This window comes from Oncorhynchus nerka, linkage group LG5, assembly GCF_034236695.1.
Source record: "Oncorhynchus nerka isolate Pitt River linkage group LG5, Oner_Uvic_2.0, whole genome shotgun sequence".
In the NCBI taxonomy this organism is placed as follows: Eukaryota; Metazoa; Chordata; class Actinopteri; order Salmoniformes; family Salmonidae; genus Oncorhynchus; species Oncorhynchus nerka.
This window is the reverse complement of record NC_088400.1, coordinates 65,510,225-65,529,847: the sequence shown is the minus strand read 5'-3', so window position 1 is coordinate 65,529,847 and position 19,623 is coordinate 65,510,225. Positions and strand designations below refer to the sequence as shown.

At 44.5% G+C, this 19,623-nt stretch overlaps 1 protein-coding gene and 1 long non-coding RNA gene across 2 annotated transcripts; both read left to right on the top strand.

The window, feature by feature from the left end:
• Positions 1–5,673: 5,673 nt before the first annotated feature.
• Positions 5,674–19,385, top strand: LOC115119455 (sodium/potassium-transporting ATPase subunit alpha-1). The gene is made up of 22 exons (XM_029648252.2): positions 5,674–5,824; positions 11,163–11,279; positions 11,486–11,545; positions 12,487–12,690; positions 12,842–12,955; positions 13,052–13,186; positions 13,283–13,400; positions 13,695–13,963; positions 14,080–14,388; positions 14,845–14,979; positions 15,140–15,332; positions 15,479–15,654; positions 15,748–15,884; positions 16,091–16,241; positions 16,406–16,574; positions 16,665–16,819; positions 16,914–17,037; positions 17,742–17,887; positions 17,995–18,125; positions 18,222–18,323; positions 18,539–18,630; positions 19,128–19,385. Exons 1-22 carry the CDS (start codon positions 5,813–5,815, stop codon positions 19,154–19,156), a joined length of 3,078 nt encoding a protein of 1,025 aa, XP_029504112.1. The 5' UTR covers positions 5,674–5,812; the 3' UTR covers positions 19,157–19,385.
• LOC115119456 (uncharacterized) lies at positions 5,831–9,711 on the top strand. The gene is made up of 2 exons (XR_003861988.2): positions 5,831–7,594; positions 7,732–9,711. It is a non-coding gene; the product is annotated as an uncharacterized LOC115119456 (long non-coding RNA).
• Positions 19,386–19,623: the final 238 nt, after the last annotated feature.

The window sequence follows — 19,623 nt, the reverse complement described above, 5'->3', positions numbered from 1 at the left end:
GCTAGATTGGTTCTCAATTAGAGGCAGCTGTTTATCGTTGTCTCTAATTGGGAACCATATTTACGCAGCCATCTTCTTTGGGTATTTTGTGGGTTATTGTCTATGTCTATGTCTAGTTGCCTGTGTCTGCACTTTTGTATGATAGCTTCACTTTTGTTTTGTTATTTTGTATAGTTTGTTTAGTGTCCGTCTTTATTAAAACTATAATGTATTCACATCACGCTGCGCTTTGGTCTCCTCACTTCGACGAACGTGACAGAATAACCCACCAACAAAGGACCAAGCAGCGTGGTAAAAGGCAGCAGCAGCGATCGCAGGACTCATGGACTTGGGAGGAAATTCTGGATGGCGGAGGACTGGGCACAACCAGGGGAATATCGCCACCCCAAGGCAGAGCTGGAGGCAGCGAAAGCAGAGAGGCGCCGGTATGAGGAGGCAGCACTGCAGCGCGGCTGGAAGCCCGAGAGGCAGCCCCAAAAATGTCTTGGGGGGAGGCACTTGGAGCAGTCGGCGAAGTTGAGGGGTGACTCTGAGATTGTCGAGGAGTTATTGGACAGATTGAAGGAGAGTGAACGGAGGGGAGATTATGAGACATTCGAGGAGTTGACGAAATTGGAGGAGAGTGAAGAAAGAGAGCTGTTGGTTTGGCGTAGTATGCACGGCATTCGCCCTGAGGAGCGTGTTAGCTGTCCGATGCCACCTGTGTCAGTTCCTCGTACTCAGCCTGAAACTTGTGTTAAAGTTCCGGAAGATTTGATGCCGGCTATACACACCAGGTCTCCAGTACACCTTCAAAACCCGGTGTGTCTTGTTCCTGCTTCTCGCACTCATCCTGAGGTGCATGTTCTCAGCCCGGTACCACCAGTACCGGTACCACACACCAGGCTTCCTGTGCGTCTCCAGAGCCCTGTATGCCCTGTACCTCCTACCCTCACTCACCCTGAGGTACGTGTCTCCAGCCCGGTACCACCAGTGCCGGCACCACGCACCAGGCCACCAGTGCGCCTCCAGGGTCCAGTACTCCCTGTTCCTGCTCCTCGCACTTGCCCTGAGGTGCGTGTCCCCAGCCCGGTACCACCAGTGCCGGCACCACGCACCAGGCCACCAGTGCGCCTCCAGGGTCCAGTACTCCCTGTTCCTGCTCCTCGCACTCGCCCTGAGGTGCGTGTCCCCAGCCCGGTACCACCAGTTCCGGCACCATGCACCAGGCCTATAGTGCGCCTCGGCAGTCCAGTACGCCCTGTTTCTTCTCCCCGCACTCGCCCTGAGGTGCATGTCTCCAGCCCGGTACCACCAGTGCCGGGACCACACACCGACGGGTCACAGTCTGGAACCTACCAGTCTGGATCCGCCAGAGTCTCCCTCCACACTTGGATCCGCCAGAGTCTCCCTCCAGACTCGGATCCGCCAGAGTCTCCCTCCAGACTCGGATCCGCCAGAGTCTCCCTCCAGACTCGGATCCGCCAGTCTCCCTCCAGACTTGGATCCACCAGAGTCTCCCTCCAGTCCGGCTCCACCAGAGTCTCGCTCCAGTCCGGATCCGACAGAGTCTCCCTCTAGTCCGGATCCGCCAGAGTCTCCCTCCTGTCCTGAACCGCCAGAGCCACCAGTCAGCCAGGAGCCGCCAGAGCCGTCAGCCAGCCAGGAGCCGCCAGAGCCGTCAGCCAGCCAGGAGCCGCCAGAGCCGTCAGCCAGCCAGGAGCCGCCAGAGCCGTCAACCAGCCAGGAGCCGCCAGCCAGCCAGGAGCCGCCAGAGCCGTCAGCCAGCCAGGAGCCGCCAGAGCCATCAGCCAGCCAGGAGCCGCCAGAGCCGTCAGCCAACCAGGAGCTGCCAGAGCCGCACCTTTGTGGGGGTGTACTGTCACGCCCTGACACGCCCTGACCTTAGTATTCTTTGTTTTCTTTATTGTTTTGGTTAGGTCAGGGTGTGACATGGGTGATGTATGTGTTTTTGTACTGTCTAGGGGTTTTGTAGGTTTATGGGGTCGTTTACTATCTAGGTGTTTATGTATGTCTATGGTTGCCTAGATTGGTTCTCAATTAGAGGCAGCTGTTTATCGTTGTCTCTAATTGAGAACCATATTTAGGCAGCCATCTTCTTTGGGTATTTCGTGGGTTATTGTCTATGTCTAGTTGCCCGTGTCTGCACTTTTGTATGATAGCGTCACGTTCGTTTTGTTATTTTGTATAGTTTGTTTAGTGTCCGTCTTTATTAAAACTATAATGTATTCACATCACGCTGCGCTTGGTCTCCTCACTTCGACGAACGTGACAGAGGGCTTTGCAGAGGCGCTTTGTTACATTTGTTGTAGGACTCAAAATGCCCGGAACGTAAAATAACACTATTAACTGGTTCCCATTCTTTTAAAATAATGGTTCTGTTCCAGAACAGCATAGATGTTCCTCAAATGTGTTATTTGTTTTACGGTTTTCTGTTCTGTGCCCTGAACCGGTTCCAACCAATGATTAAAAGTTTAACCTGCAACAAGTTTCTTGCTCCCCACATCACGGTGATTCTCATAGTGTTTGAAAACCAACTATTCATGATGTATTCGGGTAGAACTTTTATACCAATGGATACCAAATGAAATGGCCCATGGCAGACCGTATTTAGCACTAACTGAAGTTTATTTAGTGCTTTATCTGGATAGCCGGAAAGTTGAGCATTTCAGCAGTCTAACCTAGAAGTAACAAAAACATGGATACATTTTTCTGCATCATTTTTGGACAGAAAGTTTCTGATTTTTGCAATGTTACGTAGATGGAAAAAAACTGTCCTTGAAACAGTCTTGATATGTTTGTCAAAAGAGAGATCAGGGTCCAGAGTAACGCCGAGATCCTTCACAGTTTTATTTGAGACGACTGTACAACCATCAAGATTAATTGTCAGATTCAACAGAAGATATCTTTGTTTCTTGGGACCTAGAACAAGCATCTCTGTTTTGTCCGAGTTTTAAAAGTAGAAAGTTTGCAGCCATCCACTTCCTTATGTCTGAAACACAGGCTTCTAGCGAGGAACATTTTGGGGCTTCACCATATTTCATTGAAATGTACAGCTGTGTGTCATCCGCATAGCAGTGAAAGTTAACATTATGTTTTTGAATGACATCCCCAAGAGGTAAAATATATAGTGAAAACAATAGTGGTCCTAAAATGGAACCTTGAGGAACACCGAAATTTACAGTTGATTAGTCAGAGGACAAATCATTCACAGAGACAAACTGATATCTTTCCGACAGATAAGATCTAAACCAGGCCAGAACTTGTCCGTGTAGACCAATTTGGGTTTCCAATCTCTCCAAAAGAATGTGGTGATCAATGGTATCAAAAGCAGCACTAAGGTCTAGGAGCACGAGGACAGATGCAGAGCCTCGGTCTGATGCCATTAAAAGGTAATTTACCACCTTCACAAGTGCAGTCTCAGTGCTATGATAGGGTCTAAAACCAGACTGAAGCATTTCGTATACATTGTTTGTCTTCAGGAAGGCAGTGAGTTGCTGCGCAACAGCTTTTTCTAAAAAATTTGAGAGGAATGGAAGATTCGATATAGGCTGATCGTTTTTTATATTTTCTGGGTCAAGGTTTGGCTTTTTCAAGAGAGGCTTTATTACTGCCACTTTTAGTGAGTTTGGTACACATCCGGTGGATAGAGAGACGTTTATTATATTCAACATAGGAGGGCCACGCACAGGAAGCAGCTCTTTCAGTAGTTTAGTTGGAATAGGGTTCAGTATGCAGCTTGAAGGTTTAGAGGCCATGATTATTTCATCATTGTGTCAAGAGATATAGTACTAAAACACTTGAGTGTCTCTCTTGATCCTAGGTCCGCAAAGTCAGATAGTCTTGTGTTCCAAAAATGTTCGAGGTGAAGTGCGGAAGAATTGAAGGAATGAATCCGATACTCGGGCTTATGACCTGTGGAAGCCGAGGCTTCCAGCAAGGCGCGGATTTCATTGGCCTTGTTAGCCGTGATTTTAGTTCTTCAATCGAAGTCGCGAGAATGCTACTCCCCATAGTTGTTTTACCGAAGGTACCAACTGAAAAGGAGCACTGCTGTTTGATGCATACAGTGAAAAGGGAGCAACGTCAACGGTGGTGTTATTTGAAAGAGAGACTTTTTTTTGGTCTGGGTTTGCGTATGGGTCAAATGCAAAGCTGACCTTAGATCAGTCTTTAGGCATACCTGGGACAGCTTCATCCTACTCTGAGACCAACTTGTGGACTGGTATTTCTTCCCCACTAGGGGGCATTATGCAGATAAAGAGAGAAGCGCTTCCTCTCGCTCGCTCTGCGGGGACAGGAACGTGATAGTTTCCATGGTAACTCATTTACTGGATCAGGCTCACAGCTTGTATATACAATTTGAGATATTTTTAGTTCCATCTTTGAACACACACACACACACACACTGTGCCTGAGTGTGCTGCTGTCTGTCCATCTGTCCATCAAGTCTCTCCAAATAAAATTCATGCAAACGCTTTCAAGCAGCTTCTTGAGTATAACAAGTCCTAGATGATACTGTACATCGACATGAATCATGAAGCAAAGTCTTGTGTCTAAAAATATTAAATTCAATATAATTAGCATTTCAAATAGTTTTCTTTGACTTTAGTTGACCTGTTGGTGGTGGGGGAAAAGTCAGTGTCTGGGTGAATGTGTTTTCATTATGTAATGCTCATTATTAACACCATTTTAGATTGTCTTATTGTTGGGTGAAGCCAAAGGGAAAAGTTGATATTTGGGTGGACAATAAAGATGTGTTGTTCTATACTATTCTATTCTACCTCACACAGGTAGAATGCTACACTAATTACGGTGACCTATAGACATGTGGTTGAATCTGCCTCTGTCTGGTTCTGCAGTGAAATACCTGGTCCTGTATCCACAAAGCACCTCAGAGTAGAAGTGCTATAATATTATTCACTATGATCTAAAGGACAAACTGATCCTAGATCAGCACTCCTACTGGGGTCCAAACTGAAGGGTGAAGTTAAGACATACAACAGGACCTTGAGACGGGGTTAATGGTTAGGATCCCTAAGTTAAAGAGTTAATAATTTGTAGATGCAATAACCTGCCATCTTCCAGGCTGCCATTATTCTTCTGACAAGGTCACATTGTCCACAAAGTGTTCATGACAGGGTCAGGAGGGAATGTTTACATCCTACAGGGTTTAACGGCCTGGTTCGTTCAAGTTTAAACTTCCTAAAGACCAGTGATGGAGTTTACACTAAAATGATCCCTTTCCATAAATGAGGTTAAAATAAGGAATGAAGAGAGAGTGATTGAGAGAGAGAGAGAGAAAGAGTGTGTGTGTTTAAATCATGAACATTCTTAAATCTATGTGAAAATTTGTATTCTTAAAGAGGCTTGAGGATAGGTTAGTATCCATTATGAATATGAGTGGTGAGAGATATTGACAGAGATTTCATCCTACTATGAATAAGGCTGCACAGAATAGACCAAGTGACTTTCCTTCATAAATATTTGAAGTTACAGAGACTAAAGTCCATTGTCACGCAATGGATTCAATCTACTTTATGAAGGCCGATAATCGTAAAACATTCAATAATGGGGACTCCGCCCCTCCATTCTATGTTACCATGGCAAAAAGTGCAGACGTCACGATCGAAAGGAACACTGTATATAAGTATTGGACCTTTTAATGAGACGGGGAGCTTGGATGCGTGTCCGGTAGGAGTGACACGTGTGGATAAGGGCGCATCCAGGGGCAATACATTTTTCAATTCGTTTTAAAGTAAATTGGGATTTGATTGTTCAATAAGTTTTTTTTCCTCCACAAACTGCAAACATGGGACGTGGAGTAAGTGCGCTTTTTCTTTCCATCTTCACATTCCAGCTCCTCCATGAAATGCTAATGTAGCCTAATTTACGCAATTCTTAATTGTAGGCTACTTGTCAAAAGTGGTATTGATTTAAAATATATATATAATACAGTCGAAGTTGTTTTCAAATGATCACATGTACGTAGTTGGTCGCAATTTTCTTTTTCAAAATGCCTGCGATGGGAGCGTGACTTCCGCATTTTGTACGCTGAACAAAAGTTGCTTTCATAAAGTGTCTTGATCGAGTGTCAATTAGCGTTAAAAATGTGTTTTTAACATTGATACTGAATATCCACAGGTTGGTTAGCTTGGATCTAGTCGCCAAGGAGAAAAGCTTGTAAGCGCTACGATGATAGAATTGGCGGTGTACGATAAGTTTGAAGATTGATACAATGTTTATTTTCATCAAAGTAAACTGCCGCCAAGGTGGCTACAAATGTAGCGTGGGCTGTTTAAATTCGAGTTGCGGGAAGTGGAGGCCGGCATACTATCTTGTGACTTGTGTTACTTTGAGATACACGGCCATACAGAGTCTGTAGTCCACTTCTGAATATAAGTGATGGTCTTTCATGGTGACTTGTAAACCCGCTTGACTGAATTTTGTTCATCAATGAGAAATATAGGTAATGTTCAGGTTAGTTGCGACTGTAGGCTGTTGCGAAAGTCTGTTCTTCATAAATTGAATAATAACCGCAGTCCACCCCAATCACAATATCAACCATGCGCCAAAGTCGTCAGTGTTTATTTTTTTTGTCATGCTCGTTGAAAGAATATCGTTTTTGTAGATGGCCTACATTGGAATAATTCACTTTGGCTGCTTAAAAGGATAGTTCTGGATTTGAGCAGGATGCCCTTATCTACTTCCCCAGAGTTAGACGAACTCGTGGATGCCATTTTTATGTCCACGTTCAGTTTGAAGGAAATTTCAAACTAGCGTTAGCGCAATGACTTGAAGTATGTGGGAACACGCTAACACTAGTTAGCATTGGCTCACGAAAATACCTCGTAAGTTTCGTAATACTGGACGCAGAGATCCAACAATGGTATCCACGAGGTCATCTGACTCTGGGGGAAAATACCGAACTGTTCCTTAATAACATTTGAGCAAGTGCAAAATTTCGTTAAAAAAATAAATGTATTCCACATAAGGCTTAATTGTTGTATATGGCTTTGGCATATGGTTGTGTATGACATTTCTTGTGTAGCCTACATTCTGCGAATGTTCAGATAGGCCTACAATGTGTCTTTGGGAAGACCTACATCAACTACAGCCCTCATGTATTAATGAAAGTCACTGTTTTTAAAAAACAAACAATAGTTTTATTAAATTTGATACAAATCTATCCAAGACACATAATCTCCTAGTTGCTCCAATGAATTTCAATACACTAGATTTGTTGTATATTCCTCTCACTTCAAGGCATATTGTTCTAGACTTGTAGAATTAAAAGTGTTTTATTTTAATTTTAAATGGGCAATCCTTAGTCAATAGGGTTTTTGTCATCAAACCTATACATAACTACCTGCAATTTTATGGTGATGGAAAATGTATCAACTATTGGGGTGATTTTTATTTGATGTTTTATATATATTTTACAGCTACCTACCTGTGACTCCTGTATTTGGGTACTGTATGGCAGACTGGTGGGATATCGGGGAGGTTAATGGCATCATATAAAAGGCTCGCCACTCCCTGCTGGGCAACAGATCACACGGGCACAGTGATAAATGATGCATTCACAGCTACAGTAAGAGAGGGGTGACTAGAGAGACAGATTGGTTGTATGATGTGAATGCAGAGCAGCAAACCTCAGTGTTTTGGATTATTTCCCTGTATGGTGGTGAACACTCTGCTCTGCCCCCACCCCTTCTGTCCTCTTCTCAGCGCTCCGGTCCAGTACACGCACAATAGGCACAGATGCTTGGACAGCCGGACTAATGATTTCCAGGAGACCACATAGGTGGGGGATGAGGGTGGCATAGGGCTGGAGGGACCAAAGGGTTGGTTAGAGCGGTGAGGTGTATATGGAAGGGAGACCGCTGTGAAGATGAGGCACCAGTTGCTGCATTGTCATCATTGTTCATAGGCTCCTGTTCAGGGGGAGCTGGCAGATTTTTTTCTGAACTGATTGAATGGCAGATGGAGGAAAAAATAGTTTTTTCTGTAATGAAATGAAAATCAAGAGGTATGATAGTATTCAACTGCTCACTGTCAACAAATTGAAACGCCCAAAAGTTCCTTCCCGAAATGGAATACTATGGCTATTGTTTCCATCTCTCAAAATAAACTGTGATGATCTGAAAACAAGGCCGTTTTCCTGTAACATTATTAGGGCGCATTCTTTCTTTGTTATTCCACTTCTTTTCTCGCCATCTTTCATCAAGGGGGGTCATTGTTTTAAAGATTCCACCACTGAGTGTGATGGAAAGTGGCTTGTGGAAAATCTCCACTGTAAACAAATGAGGCCTAGAACATGTCCAAAACAAGGCCTTTTTATATGGTGAAGTAATTGTGGAATTCTTTTATTTCTCTCCAGTGTTTCATCTCTGAGCTACTATCAGGTTGTGGCCTCAGCTGACCATTCTTTCCCCCCAGGGGTCCACTGTGGAACCAAGAGACCTGCTCTCTAGCGCTCTTTAAAAAGAAAAAATCCTCTCTCTCTCTACTGAGGATTTCAAATTCTTTCCGCTCGACAGTCACTATGTATTAGGCATCCCTTTTGTCACACGCCACCCCGTCTCTGTGACAGAGAACACATCTCACCCCCACTGCCCCTTTCTCTCCTGCTCGATCTCCCTCTCTGCTCGTTTGGCTTAGCTGCCAAATGAGAGTACCACACATTATTACACCTTCTGTTTCCTCCACTGTAATTTCTATTCCAACTGCAGAGGGAATTGTCCCACATAGACCTACTCACAATCGGCATTTCGCAATAGCCATGTGCGTTCTGTTCTAACCTACATTTCAGACTAGTGCAATAAAGGAAGTTGCATCCCATTGATTCGTATTCTGCTTTTAACTGTGGCTCCTGGGGTCTTAAGGAGAAACCCAGGCATTCACCATCTTTTGTTCGGTGGGAAAACCGACTCTTCCAGTGGACGTGGTGGGAGTTTTAAACGCATTTCTTGTGAATAAATGAACTTTTTTCTAAACTGGAGAGAAAAGGGGGAGGAGAGTTACACGTGACTCGGTCCATTCAGATATCCGAGAGGTGTGGTTGTCGCCTGTAGCAACGGGGCAAAGTCCCAGGGCGAGGAGGAGCCAATATGCTTGAGCGAGCAGCTTTTGTATTTGGCACACGTACAGGAACAGAAGCAGGAATGGTGTTCACAGGAATTCGACCCTGGCTGTAAAATATGCACCCGCTCGACCGTCTTTTATGAACTTTTGTTGATCTGGCGGTGGTGTTGTTTTAGCGTAAAAGTGAGAGGCCCCTCGTCTCACTGAGGCTCTGTTCTGTCTATCGCTGTTGTTTTTGAGGACAGTTCTTTCAAACTTTCTGTCCTCTTGGAAAGAGATGTCTTGCCGGCTTCACCCCCTTCTCCACCCATCCTGCGTTCTTGCACTCTCTTTCACACAGTTGTTTCTCTTTCTGTCCCAGACTAATTACACTCACTCCCATATGCAACGTTCATGAGAACAACGATTACGCAGTTCAGAGTAGTATATTCAACTATGGGAGAAATGGTATGCAGACCCAAGCCATGTTTACCACAGTGGTGTTGCTCCCACTCCCAGATCAAACCATTACAGTAATCCCATATAAGAATGCAGTAAGCCTGGTATCTTAAGTGTTTTGCTAAGAGGGTCTGAATAAATTCCATGACTGTACAGTTTGTCCAAAATAAAGTCACTCTAAAGATATATTTCTCTGCCCCATTTTTTTATTCTTGTTTTTACATGGTTCTCTATGGAGGTACAAAGCCTCATTTGTTCTCAGGCTTGTAGTGGGACAACTGTTGTTTTTGCATGATTGGTCTTGTGAGAGATTCCACACAATTGCTGACATCCACACTTTTTTTTTCCTGTTTTCAGTGCAGTAGCTTCCTGTTACGTTTTGAGAGACAGCTGAGTAATACTTCCAAAACAGCATCCTCCCTTCCTTGCTTCATTGTGGTAATAACGGATGTGTGCACTATTGGGAAAGTAAAAGGGATATTTCTAAATAGTATTAGTGGGGGGGGTGCATTTCCAAGAAGGGCAAGTCTGTGTTTGGGTCAAATCAAGAGAAGCATGTAGAGCTCTCTCCCCCACATCCAAAACACTTCTGAACACCAGTAGAACCTGAATAATTTATACTCGCTAACTGCCTTACCAACGTTTATCTGGTACTGTGCGTTATCCTGTTACCGCAGTGTCCCAACACCCTCCCCTTTTCAGCCGTCTAGCTGACGCGCATTCTTCAACAGGTCTTTGTCCTCTTCCCAAAAGTGACCGATTTGATCATGGAGAAAGGGAAGAGTGAATGAACAATGTGTTTGCAGAAGGTGAGGTGCCAGGGTTATTTTGGACTTTCACAATGAGATGACTCCAGAGGAAGAAAGTTCTGTGTGTATTCAAGACAACCGAGCCAACGGTGTGCATCTTTCCCCTCTGGAGAGTTAATTTTGCCCCTATTCTGGACAAAGTATTGTGACAGGGCCTAATAGTCTCACATTCCTGGATTGCAGTGGAGTATGTTGAAATGACCCTCAGCCCCACCCCTCCCACAGCTCTCCTTATTGACGCAGTTGTGCAAAGTGACATGATTGTTCATTAAGCATTCCTCATGAACTTCAGATGCCATTTTCAAACATCTGAGTTTCTTCTGCTGAGTAGTGAAAGTAATTGTGCTATCTAGCACAGGTCGTAGACTCTAAAAGGTGAAAGCCTACCGGGTGATAGTTGTGGCAGTCCAAAAGGGACAGTCTTTGTACTTGTTGCACCATACCTGTCTAGGCCACGTTTGTTTTGTAAATGATAACTGGGCTTACGTTCAGTAGAACGATGCTACATCAATAACCCACAAGTTGTTGGGTGACTTCTGGTAAGTCATTTGTAATGGAAAAGTAGAATTTTTATCCTTTATTCAAATGAGCGAGTCTCTCATTGACTCAATGAATTACCTTTCAAGAGTTGGGCCCCCAGACTTGGGTTTTATTCATACCTCGGAAACACTATGGGAAACTAAGCAGATTCTGCATCAGGGGCTTGAGTTGGGTGACGATTTTATTTTCTCGGGCAGAGCTCTAAAGGGCCTCTTTCTACCTATTTTATTATATGTTAGTATATATTTTTTCTTCTCTCCTAACAATCTCTTCTTGACCTCTCTGTAGGAAGGACGGGAACAGTATGAGCTGGCGGCGACCTCTGAGCAGGGAGGCAAGAAGAAGAATGCCAAGGCCATGAAGAAGGAGAGGGACATGGATGAGTTGAAAAAGGAAGTTGATCTGGTGAGTCGGCTTCTCTCACTTTCATTCTCTTTCAGGACCTGGGAAGTTCATCTTTAAATCACAAGTCTTGGTCACTCGTGTGTTGATGTCACTGACTTGGTGTCAAGCTTGGCGCTGCATGTAATGTACTGTATGTTTCTCTCGATGGTGCGGAAGTGCAGTGCAATACGATTGTCAGTGACATGTTCCTAATCTCTGTCCCATAGGATGACCATAAACTGACCCTGGATGAGCTCAACCGCAAATACGGCACCGACCTTAGTAGGGTAAGTCTGGAGCTTCACTCATTTTCATTTCAGTTGGCGACTCATTCATCTCCCCTGCACTGTTTTCTGTTAACAAATTAGTTGTTTATCGACCACAGCTGGAAGGCAATTCAGCTCGGTTCTCCTCAATTCGAATAGTTTCAATTATTTAATAGAAAAATTAAGTCAAGTGATGGACTTCAAAGTTCTGCACAAGTTATGGGTTTCGGACTCTTGGGATCTCTTCCAATTATTAAACCGTGGAAGAAGGGGGTCATCAGGCTTGGATGTGACAAATATCCAAGGCAATACGACAGCTGCTTTATCCCTCTTTTACATCCATACAAATGGACTCTTGATCATGATTGAGAGATCAAGGGGAATAGTAGATTACCGCCTCCAAACCTAGCAGCGCAGCCGAGTGGTCCTTTTGAATAATTCACAAGCAGCAGGCTCATAGCACCTCAGCCCAGATTTAGGATGCGCTCAACCCCAGCAGAGGAGATGGCACTGCACTCAATCCCAGCAGAGGAGATGGCACTGTTTTCATTGTTTGCAGCGAGTTGCCTGGCAACTGTCAGCACCTCGACTCTCTCCAGAGCCCCATTGACTTGTTTCTCTGCCTTATGTGAAATTAGAATTATGACTTGGCCCTGCAGTGTCTCTGTCTGCCACTGACAGACCTTGTAGAGAGATATTATTGTGTTGACAATTTGCTTCCTCTCTCCTTATCACGTGCCGTGAGAGAGAATCTCAAGAATGGAGGGGGGGGGGTGTACCTAGATATGCCCGACTATAGCAACATACTTGATTTAAAAAAGCAAGGGTCGATAATGGTATACCCTTAAAAGGTTGGGTGGGAGGGAAGCACCCATTTATTTTAAAATTAAGTATCCTCCTACAGCATCTTAATTTGAGGTCTCGACATGTAAAGTAACACAACCAATTTTGTATTTCCTCAGGGGTTATCCAGTGCTAAGGCTGCCGAGAACCTTGCCCGTGATGGCCCAAATTCCCTGACCCCTCCTCCCACTACCCCTGAGTGGGTGAAGTTCTGCAAGCAGATGTTTGGCGGGTTCTCCATGCTGCTGTGGACTGGCGCTCTCCTCTGCTTCCTGGCCTACGGAATCCAGGCAGCCATGGAGGATGAGCCGGCCAATGATAACGTAAGATTCCAAGATGAAGAATGTTGATTTTATTGACATTGTGATGGAATTGAAAGCAGATGATGCTTGGGTTTTGTAGTTCTTTTGCACTGGTGTTTGTGCGGGGGAGTTAACTTAATTTTAACACGTTCTGCATCTTTGTCCCACACAGTTGTACCTGGGTGTTGTACTCTCTGCTGTTGTCATTGTTACTGGCTGTTTCTCCTACTACCAAGAGGCCAAGAGCTCAAAGATCATGGACTCCTTCAAGAACCTGGTCCCACAGGTACTGGCTGTTTTAGAAACACTTATTTTCAAGGTGTTTTTTCCCCTTTTATTGTTACATTTAAAGATGAATCTTGTTGTGTCCTCTACCTTGTAGCAAGCCCTGGTTGTCCGTGACGGTGAGAAGATGAACATCAACGCTCAACAAGTGGTGGTTGGAGATCTGGTGGAGGTGAAAGGTGGAGATAGGATTCCCGCCGATTTGCGAATCATCTCCGCCAGCGGTTGCAAAGTGGGTACTTTAAAATCCCCTTGCTCCAAATACGTCACATTCCACCCATGTCTGTGTCATTCATTATTGTATTACTCTAATTCCCTCCCCACTTAGGTGGACAACTCCTCCCTCACTGGTGAATCTGAGCCCCAGACCCGTACTCCGGACTACTCCAATGACAACCCCCTGGAGACAAGGAACATTGCCTTCTTCTCTACCAACTGTGTTGAAGGTACTTTGCTCAGATGAGAAACAAACTAAATAAAAATAAATTCTGCCCAGGGACCACAGATAAAAAATAAATAAAAAGCAATCTAGCTAAATCTGGTGCAAGGGCATGTTGTACATGGTCCCTGGCAAATAAATAAAAGAAAACAAACCATGACTGGGCTATCTTTGATGAAGTCCTGTTGCTGTATAAATTATGTCCACCATTTCTGAGGTTGAATCAATGTCAACTGCTGTTAAACAGTAGTCAATATGATGGCATGATTGTTAAATGAAATCTGCACGTTATTTCCTGCAGGAACTGCCAGAGGTATTGTCATCAACACTGGTGACCGCACTGTTATGGGTCGTATTGCTACCCTCGCCTCTGGCCTGGAAGTCGGACGTACCCCAATCTCCATTGAAATTGAGCACTTCATCCACATCATCACCGGTGTGGCAGTCTTCCTGGGCATGTCTTTCTTTGTCCTGTCCCTCATCCTCGGATACTCTTGGCTGGAAGCTGTCATCTTCCTCATCGGAATCATTGTCGCTAATGTGCCTGAGGGTCTCCTGGCCACTGTAACTGTGAGTACGGTCTTTCGGGAGTGCCCCCCCCAACACTTCACATATGGCTCCAGAAACCAGTACATTGTCAATTTTGTTCGACAGACATGTTGAGTGGCTTTTGGCTTTCTCCGTAGGTGTGTTTAACTCTGACTGCCAAACGTATGGCCAAGAAGAACTGCCTGGTGAAGAATCTCGAAGCTGTTGAGACCTTGGGCTCCACCTCCACCATTTGCTCTGACAAGACCGGAACCCTGACTCAGAACAGAATGACCGTGGCTCACATGTGGTTCGACAACCAGATTCATGAGGCTGACACCACAGAGAACCAGAGTGGTACCTCCTTCGACAGGAGCTCTGCCACCTGGGCTGCCCTGGCTAGAGTCGCTGGCCTGTGTAACCGTGCCGTCTTCCTGGCAGAACAGAGCGGTATTCCTATCCTTAAAGTAAGTGTCTCATTTCCCCAGAGTGAATTGACAACAGTATACACATGGTGCTATCGACAGGAGTTCAGCATATAAAGCTGCTGAAAAGGCTCAACAGGGGTGTGTTTCACCTTATGTAATTCCTCTCCTGTTGCCTGAATGCCTCATATTGCCTCATCCCTCGCAATCCCCTGGAATATAACCTCTCCTTCTGTTAATCATCTCACCTTGGACTAGCTGTGATTACCACACTTAATTTCACCCCTTATTTTCAGTGTCTCTTTGTCACTGTCTGAGCCTGTTAGAAGTCAAAATCTTCAAAGATTTCCTTTTCATTAAATCTGTTTAAATTGATGGAGGGCATTTTAATGTCTTAGGCCACATAAGGATATACCAGGTCCTCGGAAGTGCTAGTGTGTGAAAGAATGTGCGGCATACCACGTCCACTTCATCTGCCTACTCGTTTCTCTCTCACAGAGAGATGTGGCTGGTGATGCCTCAGAGTCTGCCCTGCTGAAGTGTATTGAGCTGTGCTGTGGGTCTGTGCAAGGCATGAGAGACCAGTACACCAAGGTTGCTGAGATCCCATTCAACTCCACCAACAAATACCAGGTAGGTCAATGGCACGGTAGCACCATGCAACACGAAATAAGGGGATATGTTTCACTGTAAGTCTTTGAAAACCCTTCCCTTTAGCACAGAGATCAACATTGTTATGCCTACTCTGGTAATCTATTCTCAAAATGGCTGCTCCTATAATTGTATCCTTTAGCTCTCAGTTCACCTGAACAAGAATGAGGGTGAGTCCAAGCATCTGCTGGTGATGAAGGGAGCTCCTGAGAGGATTCTGGACCGCTGCTCCACCATTTTGATCCAGGGCAAAGAACAGCCTCTGGATGACGAGATGAAGGACTCTTTCCAGAACGCCTACATGGAACTGGGTGGTCTGGGAGAGCGAGTGCTGGGTAATAGTCATTTATTTCAGTCATCACTAGCCAATACTACTGTATTTTTTTCCATCTGTGTTGTCAAATGATTCAATGTGAGGTGTAAAATTGCGCTTTTGCTCCTTTTTTTCAATTCACATTTTCACAATTTTGTATCCGTCTAGGGTTCTGTCATTTCCAGCTCCCTGATGACCAGTTCGCTGAGGGCTTCCAGTTCGATTGTGAAGAGGTGAACTTCCCAACTGAGAATCTGTGCTTCGTTGGCCTAATGTCCATGATTGACCCTCCCCGTGCTGCTGTGCCTGACGCTGTGGGCAAGTGCAGGAGTGCTGGAATCAAGGTATGGCAATATCATACTAAACACAAGACTCTTCAGTCAATCCACATAGCAGCCACTGTGATCAGACCACTCCTCTTCCCTTCCTTCCCTTAGGTTATCATGGTCACTGGTGATCATCCCATCACTGCTAAAGCCATTGCCAAGGGTGTGGGCATCATTTCTGAAGGAAATGAGACTGTTGAAGACATTGCTGCTCGTCTGAACATTCCAGTCAATGAAGTTGACCCTAGGTAATACAACAAATATTTAAGTTCTGTTATTGGAAACTACTGTTAAAATCCTGCAGTTTCTCTACATTTTTCATTTTTGAAGGCCTTCTCCCAAAGATTTCATTCAGGCTTGAATGTCAGGTCCTTTTCATGAGTGCTTATAGACATTATAGAAATGTCTTCATATCAATGGGATTTTTCATAAATAAAGGGTACATTTTTCCCAGGGATGCCAAGGCCTGTGTGGTCCATGGCGGTGACCTCAAGGACCTGAGCGCTGAACAGTTGGACGACATCCTGAAATATCACACAGAGATTGTGTTTGCCAGAACCTCTCCTCAGCAGAAGCTTATTATCGTGGAGGGCTGCCAGCGCCAGGTAATATTCAGCTCAACTTAAAGACACTAGGCCTATCTCACGAGAGGTAAACGGAGTGACTGTAGCGTAGATAAATTCCTTTAAAATTAAAAATGTGTTTACCAGTTTTCTCTCTTTAGACTTCTCTCTCCATAGACTCAAACACCTCTCCTCCTTATCCACAGGGTGCTATTGTGGCTGTGACAGGTGATGGTGTGAATGATTCTCCTGCTCTGAAGAAGGCTGACATCGGTGTTGCTATGGGTATCTCTGGATCGGATGTATCCAAGCAGGCTGCCGACATGATCCTCCTGGATGACAACTTTGCCTCCATCGTGACTGGTGTCGAAGAAGGTAGAAGCAGCATTTCAGTGGATTTAGAATGTTTGGAGTTCCTTCTATTCTGCGTTATTTTCACTAACGTTATGCATGTACCTTTCCTAGGCCGTCTGATCTTTGACAACTTGAAGAAGTCCATCGCCTACACCCTGACCAGTAACATTCCAGAAATCACACCCTTCCTCTTCTTCATCATCGCCAACATTCCACTGCCCCTAGGAACCGTCACCATCCTCTGTATCGACTTGGGAACTGACATGGTAAGGTATTTGTATATTTAAGTTTTTTTTCTTCTAAATCTTTGTTTACCGTTCAGTTTTATTCTAATTGTTGAAATCGTCCTCAACTTTGCAGGTCCCCGCCATCTCCCTGGCCTACGAAGCTGCTGAGAGTGACATCATGAAGAGACAGCCCAGAAACTCCAAAACAGACAAACTGGTGAATGAAAGACTTATCAGCATAGCCTACGGTCAAATCGGTAAGACCGCTTTTCACAAAGCCTGACTTGCGCAAAACAAAGTATTTTCATTCTTAGATGAAAGATTAACATCTCATACACCTCAAACTGGATTCTAACTCTAAAGTTGACTGGGTGGTTTTGGGATCAGCTGGAAGTGGGGTATGTACCAGAAATAGCCTCCCTGGTGATAAGAGAAGGGGTCTCTGAGTGATTATGGGATGTCTCTGGCTCAAGAGTTTCACACTTTGGTGATGGAGCCAAAAATAGGTTTAAACCAGAGGTTTCCACGTGAGCGGGACTTTCCTTAAGAGGAAACACTGATATGGACAGCATTCACATACGGTTGCATCATATCATGGGTCGCAAACCTCTCCCACCAACGTGATACTCCTTGGGAATCACTGTAGGGCGACAGGTAGCCCAGTGGTTAGTGTTGGCCCAGTAACTGAAAGGTCGCTGGTTCGAATACCTGAGCCGACAAGGTGAAAAATCTGTCGCCACCCCCTTGAGCAAGGCAGTTAACCTTAATAAGCTCCAGGAGCACCCTACTACTATGACTGACCCTGTAAAACAACACATTCTCCTGCACCTATCCGGTGTATGTGACAATCAAACTTTAAATGTTTTTTTATGGAGATTGATGCAACATAGAAAACCAACAGACAGAATGACATGGATAGAATCTGATACAAATGCACCCATCGTATCCCATCTCTCCACAGGTATGATCCAGGCTTTGGCTGGGTTCTTCACATACTTTGTGATCCTTGCTGAGAATGGGTTCTTACCCTCTAGACTGCTAGGTATTCGTGTGGACTGGGACAACAAATTTTGCAATGACCTGGAGGATAGCTATGGCCAGCAGTGGGTGAGTATGCAGACACCAATGTGCTTTTCACAAGCCTTGTTGATTGTAGATGATTAGCTGACTGTGTTTTGACGGTTTCTCCCTCTGTTGCTGACTGTTTCCCACAGACTTATGAACAGAGAAAGATTGTGGAATTCACCTGCCACACAGCATTCTTCGCCAGTATTGTAGTTGTACAGTGGGCTGATTTGATCATCTGTAAGACCAGGAGGAACTCAGTCTTCCAACAAGGAATGAGGTGGGTTCAGTGGCCATTTTGAAGAGCATCGGCTGTTGTTAGTTTTTGTTGTCAAAGAAATTACTTGATTTTAAATGCTGCTTCTGTCCTCCTCAGGAACAAGATTCTCATCTTCGGCCTGTTTGAGGAGACCGCCCTGGCCGCCTTCCTGTCCTACTGTCCTGGGATGGGCATCGCCCTCAGAATGTACCCACTCAAGTAAGTAAAGACCCTTCAGTTAGGTACACCCTTCAGTTAGGTACACTTAAATGTTATTTTTTTTAGTACCAAAAATACTTAACTCTAGGAGGACTTCTATTAAGCTTAGCTATGTGTTGCTTAAAATGTTAAGGTCTGTTCTTGGTGCACTCTGGTCTGGAGTCATTTCAGTTCTGTTATTTTTGTTTTATGTTTTGTTTTTCTTTTCTCCTTAGACCCAGCTGGTGGTTCTGCGCCTTCCCATACTCTCTCCTCATCTTTATTTATGATGAAATCCGAAAACTGATCATCCGACGCAGCCCAGGAGGTGAGGCTTAATCCCTTTAGTTATTACTGAGACTATCTGCTGTACTTGTTCATACAATTCTTCAGGTCAGTTTGGCTCTCAAAACCACAAGCTTTTCCCTCGTTCTCAGGAAGATAGTAAGGCTGCATATTTAGGTAGCTTTACTATCTGGCAAACAAGCGAAGTCTGTAAATCTTTAGTGCATCTGAAAAATATGCTGCTGCTTAGTCGGTGCAAGACAGTGGACACAGACACGTTTGGGAGTCTAGTCCACTCCATTGACAACTGCTGATGTAAAAAGGGCTTTATAAAATGCATTTGATGTGAGTAAACCGGTATGCTATCAGAGACCATGTTAAAGACGTCGGTCACTTGACTGTCTTCCTCCGTGATCGTCTGAACTACACACGGATCGTTAACATGATCTATGTTTATGTATGCTACAGCCTTCCTTAGTCCACCTGTTTTACCAGAGGTAATTGATCTCTAAATCCTGTTTTCCATCTTCTCTGTTTTAGGTTGGGTGGAGAGGGAGACGTACTACTAGAAAGCACCCCGTTTGCATCGCTCAAGTTGTTGCATGGTTGTCTTGCTGCTCGGAATTTTAAGTTCTGTAAAATGTGGATGTGTTTTTATATAGGGAATGCTTGATACTAAAACACTGAGATCGAGATGATGAACCAAGACATTTGACATTGTGTGCCTTGTTTCTGGAACAGGACCAATTTTATACATGTTTTTAACAGTAATATAAATAAACTTTCAGTCAGCTCCCACTTTGGTGTGTATGGTTTGTGCATGTGTGCTTGCACGTTTCCTCATTGCAACTTGGAGACTTTCCAGAATAAACACAGCATCAACAGATCTTCAGGTCCTTCTTTTCCTATCCTTCCTAGAGATTCTCTCTACTATCTCTGTTTTAACCATGAGCACTGCTATCAGTGTGCAGTCAACGAACACCAGCTAGTTGTTCACTGTCATTGTAGTACAGAATGTAGACTGTATTTCATGTCA

Coding starts and splice junctions, on each gene's coding strand:
- LOC115119455 (XM_029648252.2), top strand. Junction 12,956..13,051: donor TCAAGAACCTGGTCCCACAG/GTACTGGCTGTT, acceptor TCTACCTTGTAG/CAAGCCCTGGTTGTCCGTGA. Junction 14,389..14,844: donor GCGGTATTCCTATCCTTAAA/GTAAGTGTCTCA, acceptor TCTCTCTCACAG/AGAGATGTGGCTGGTGATGC.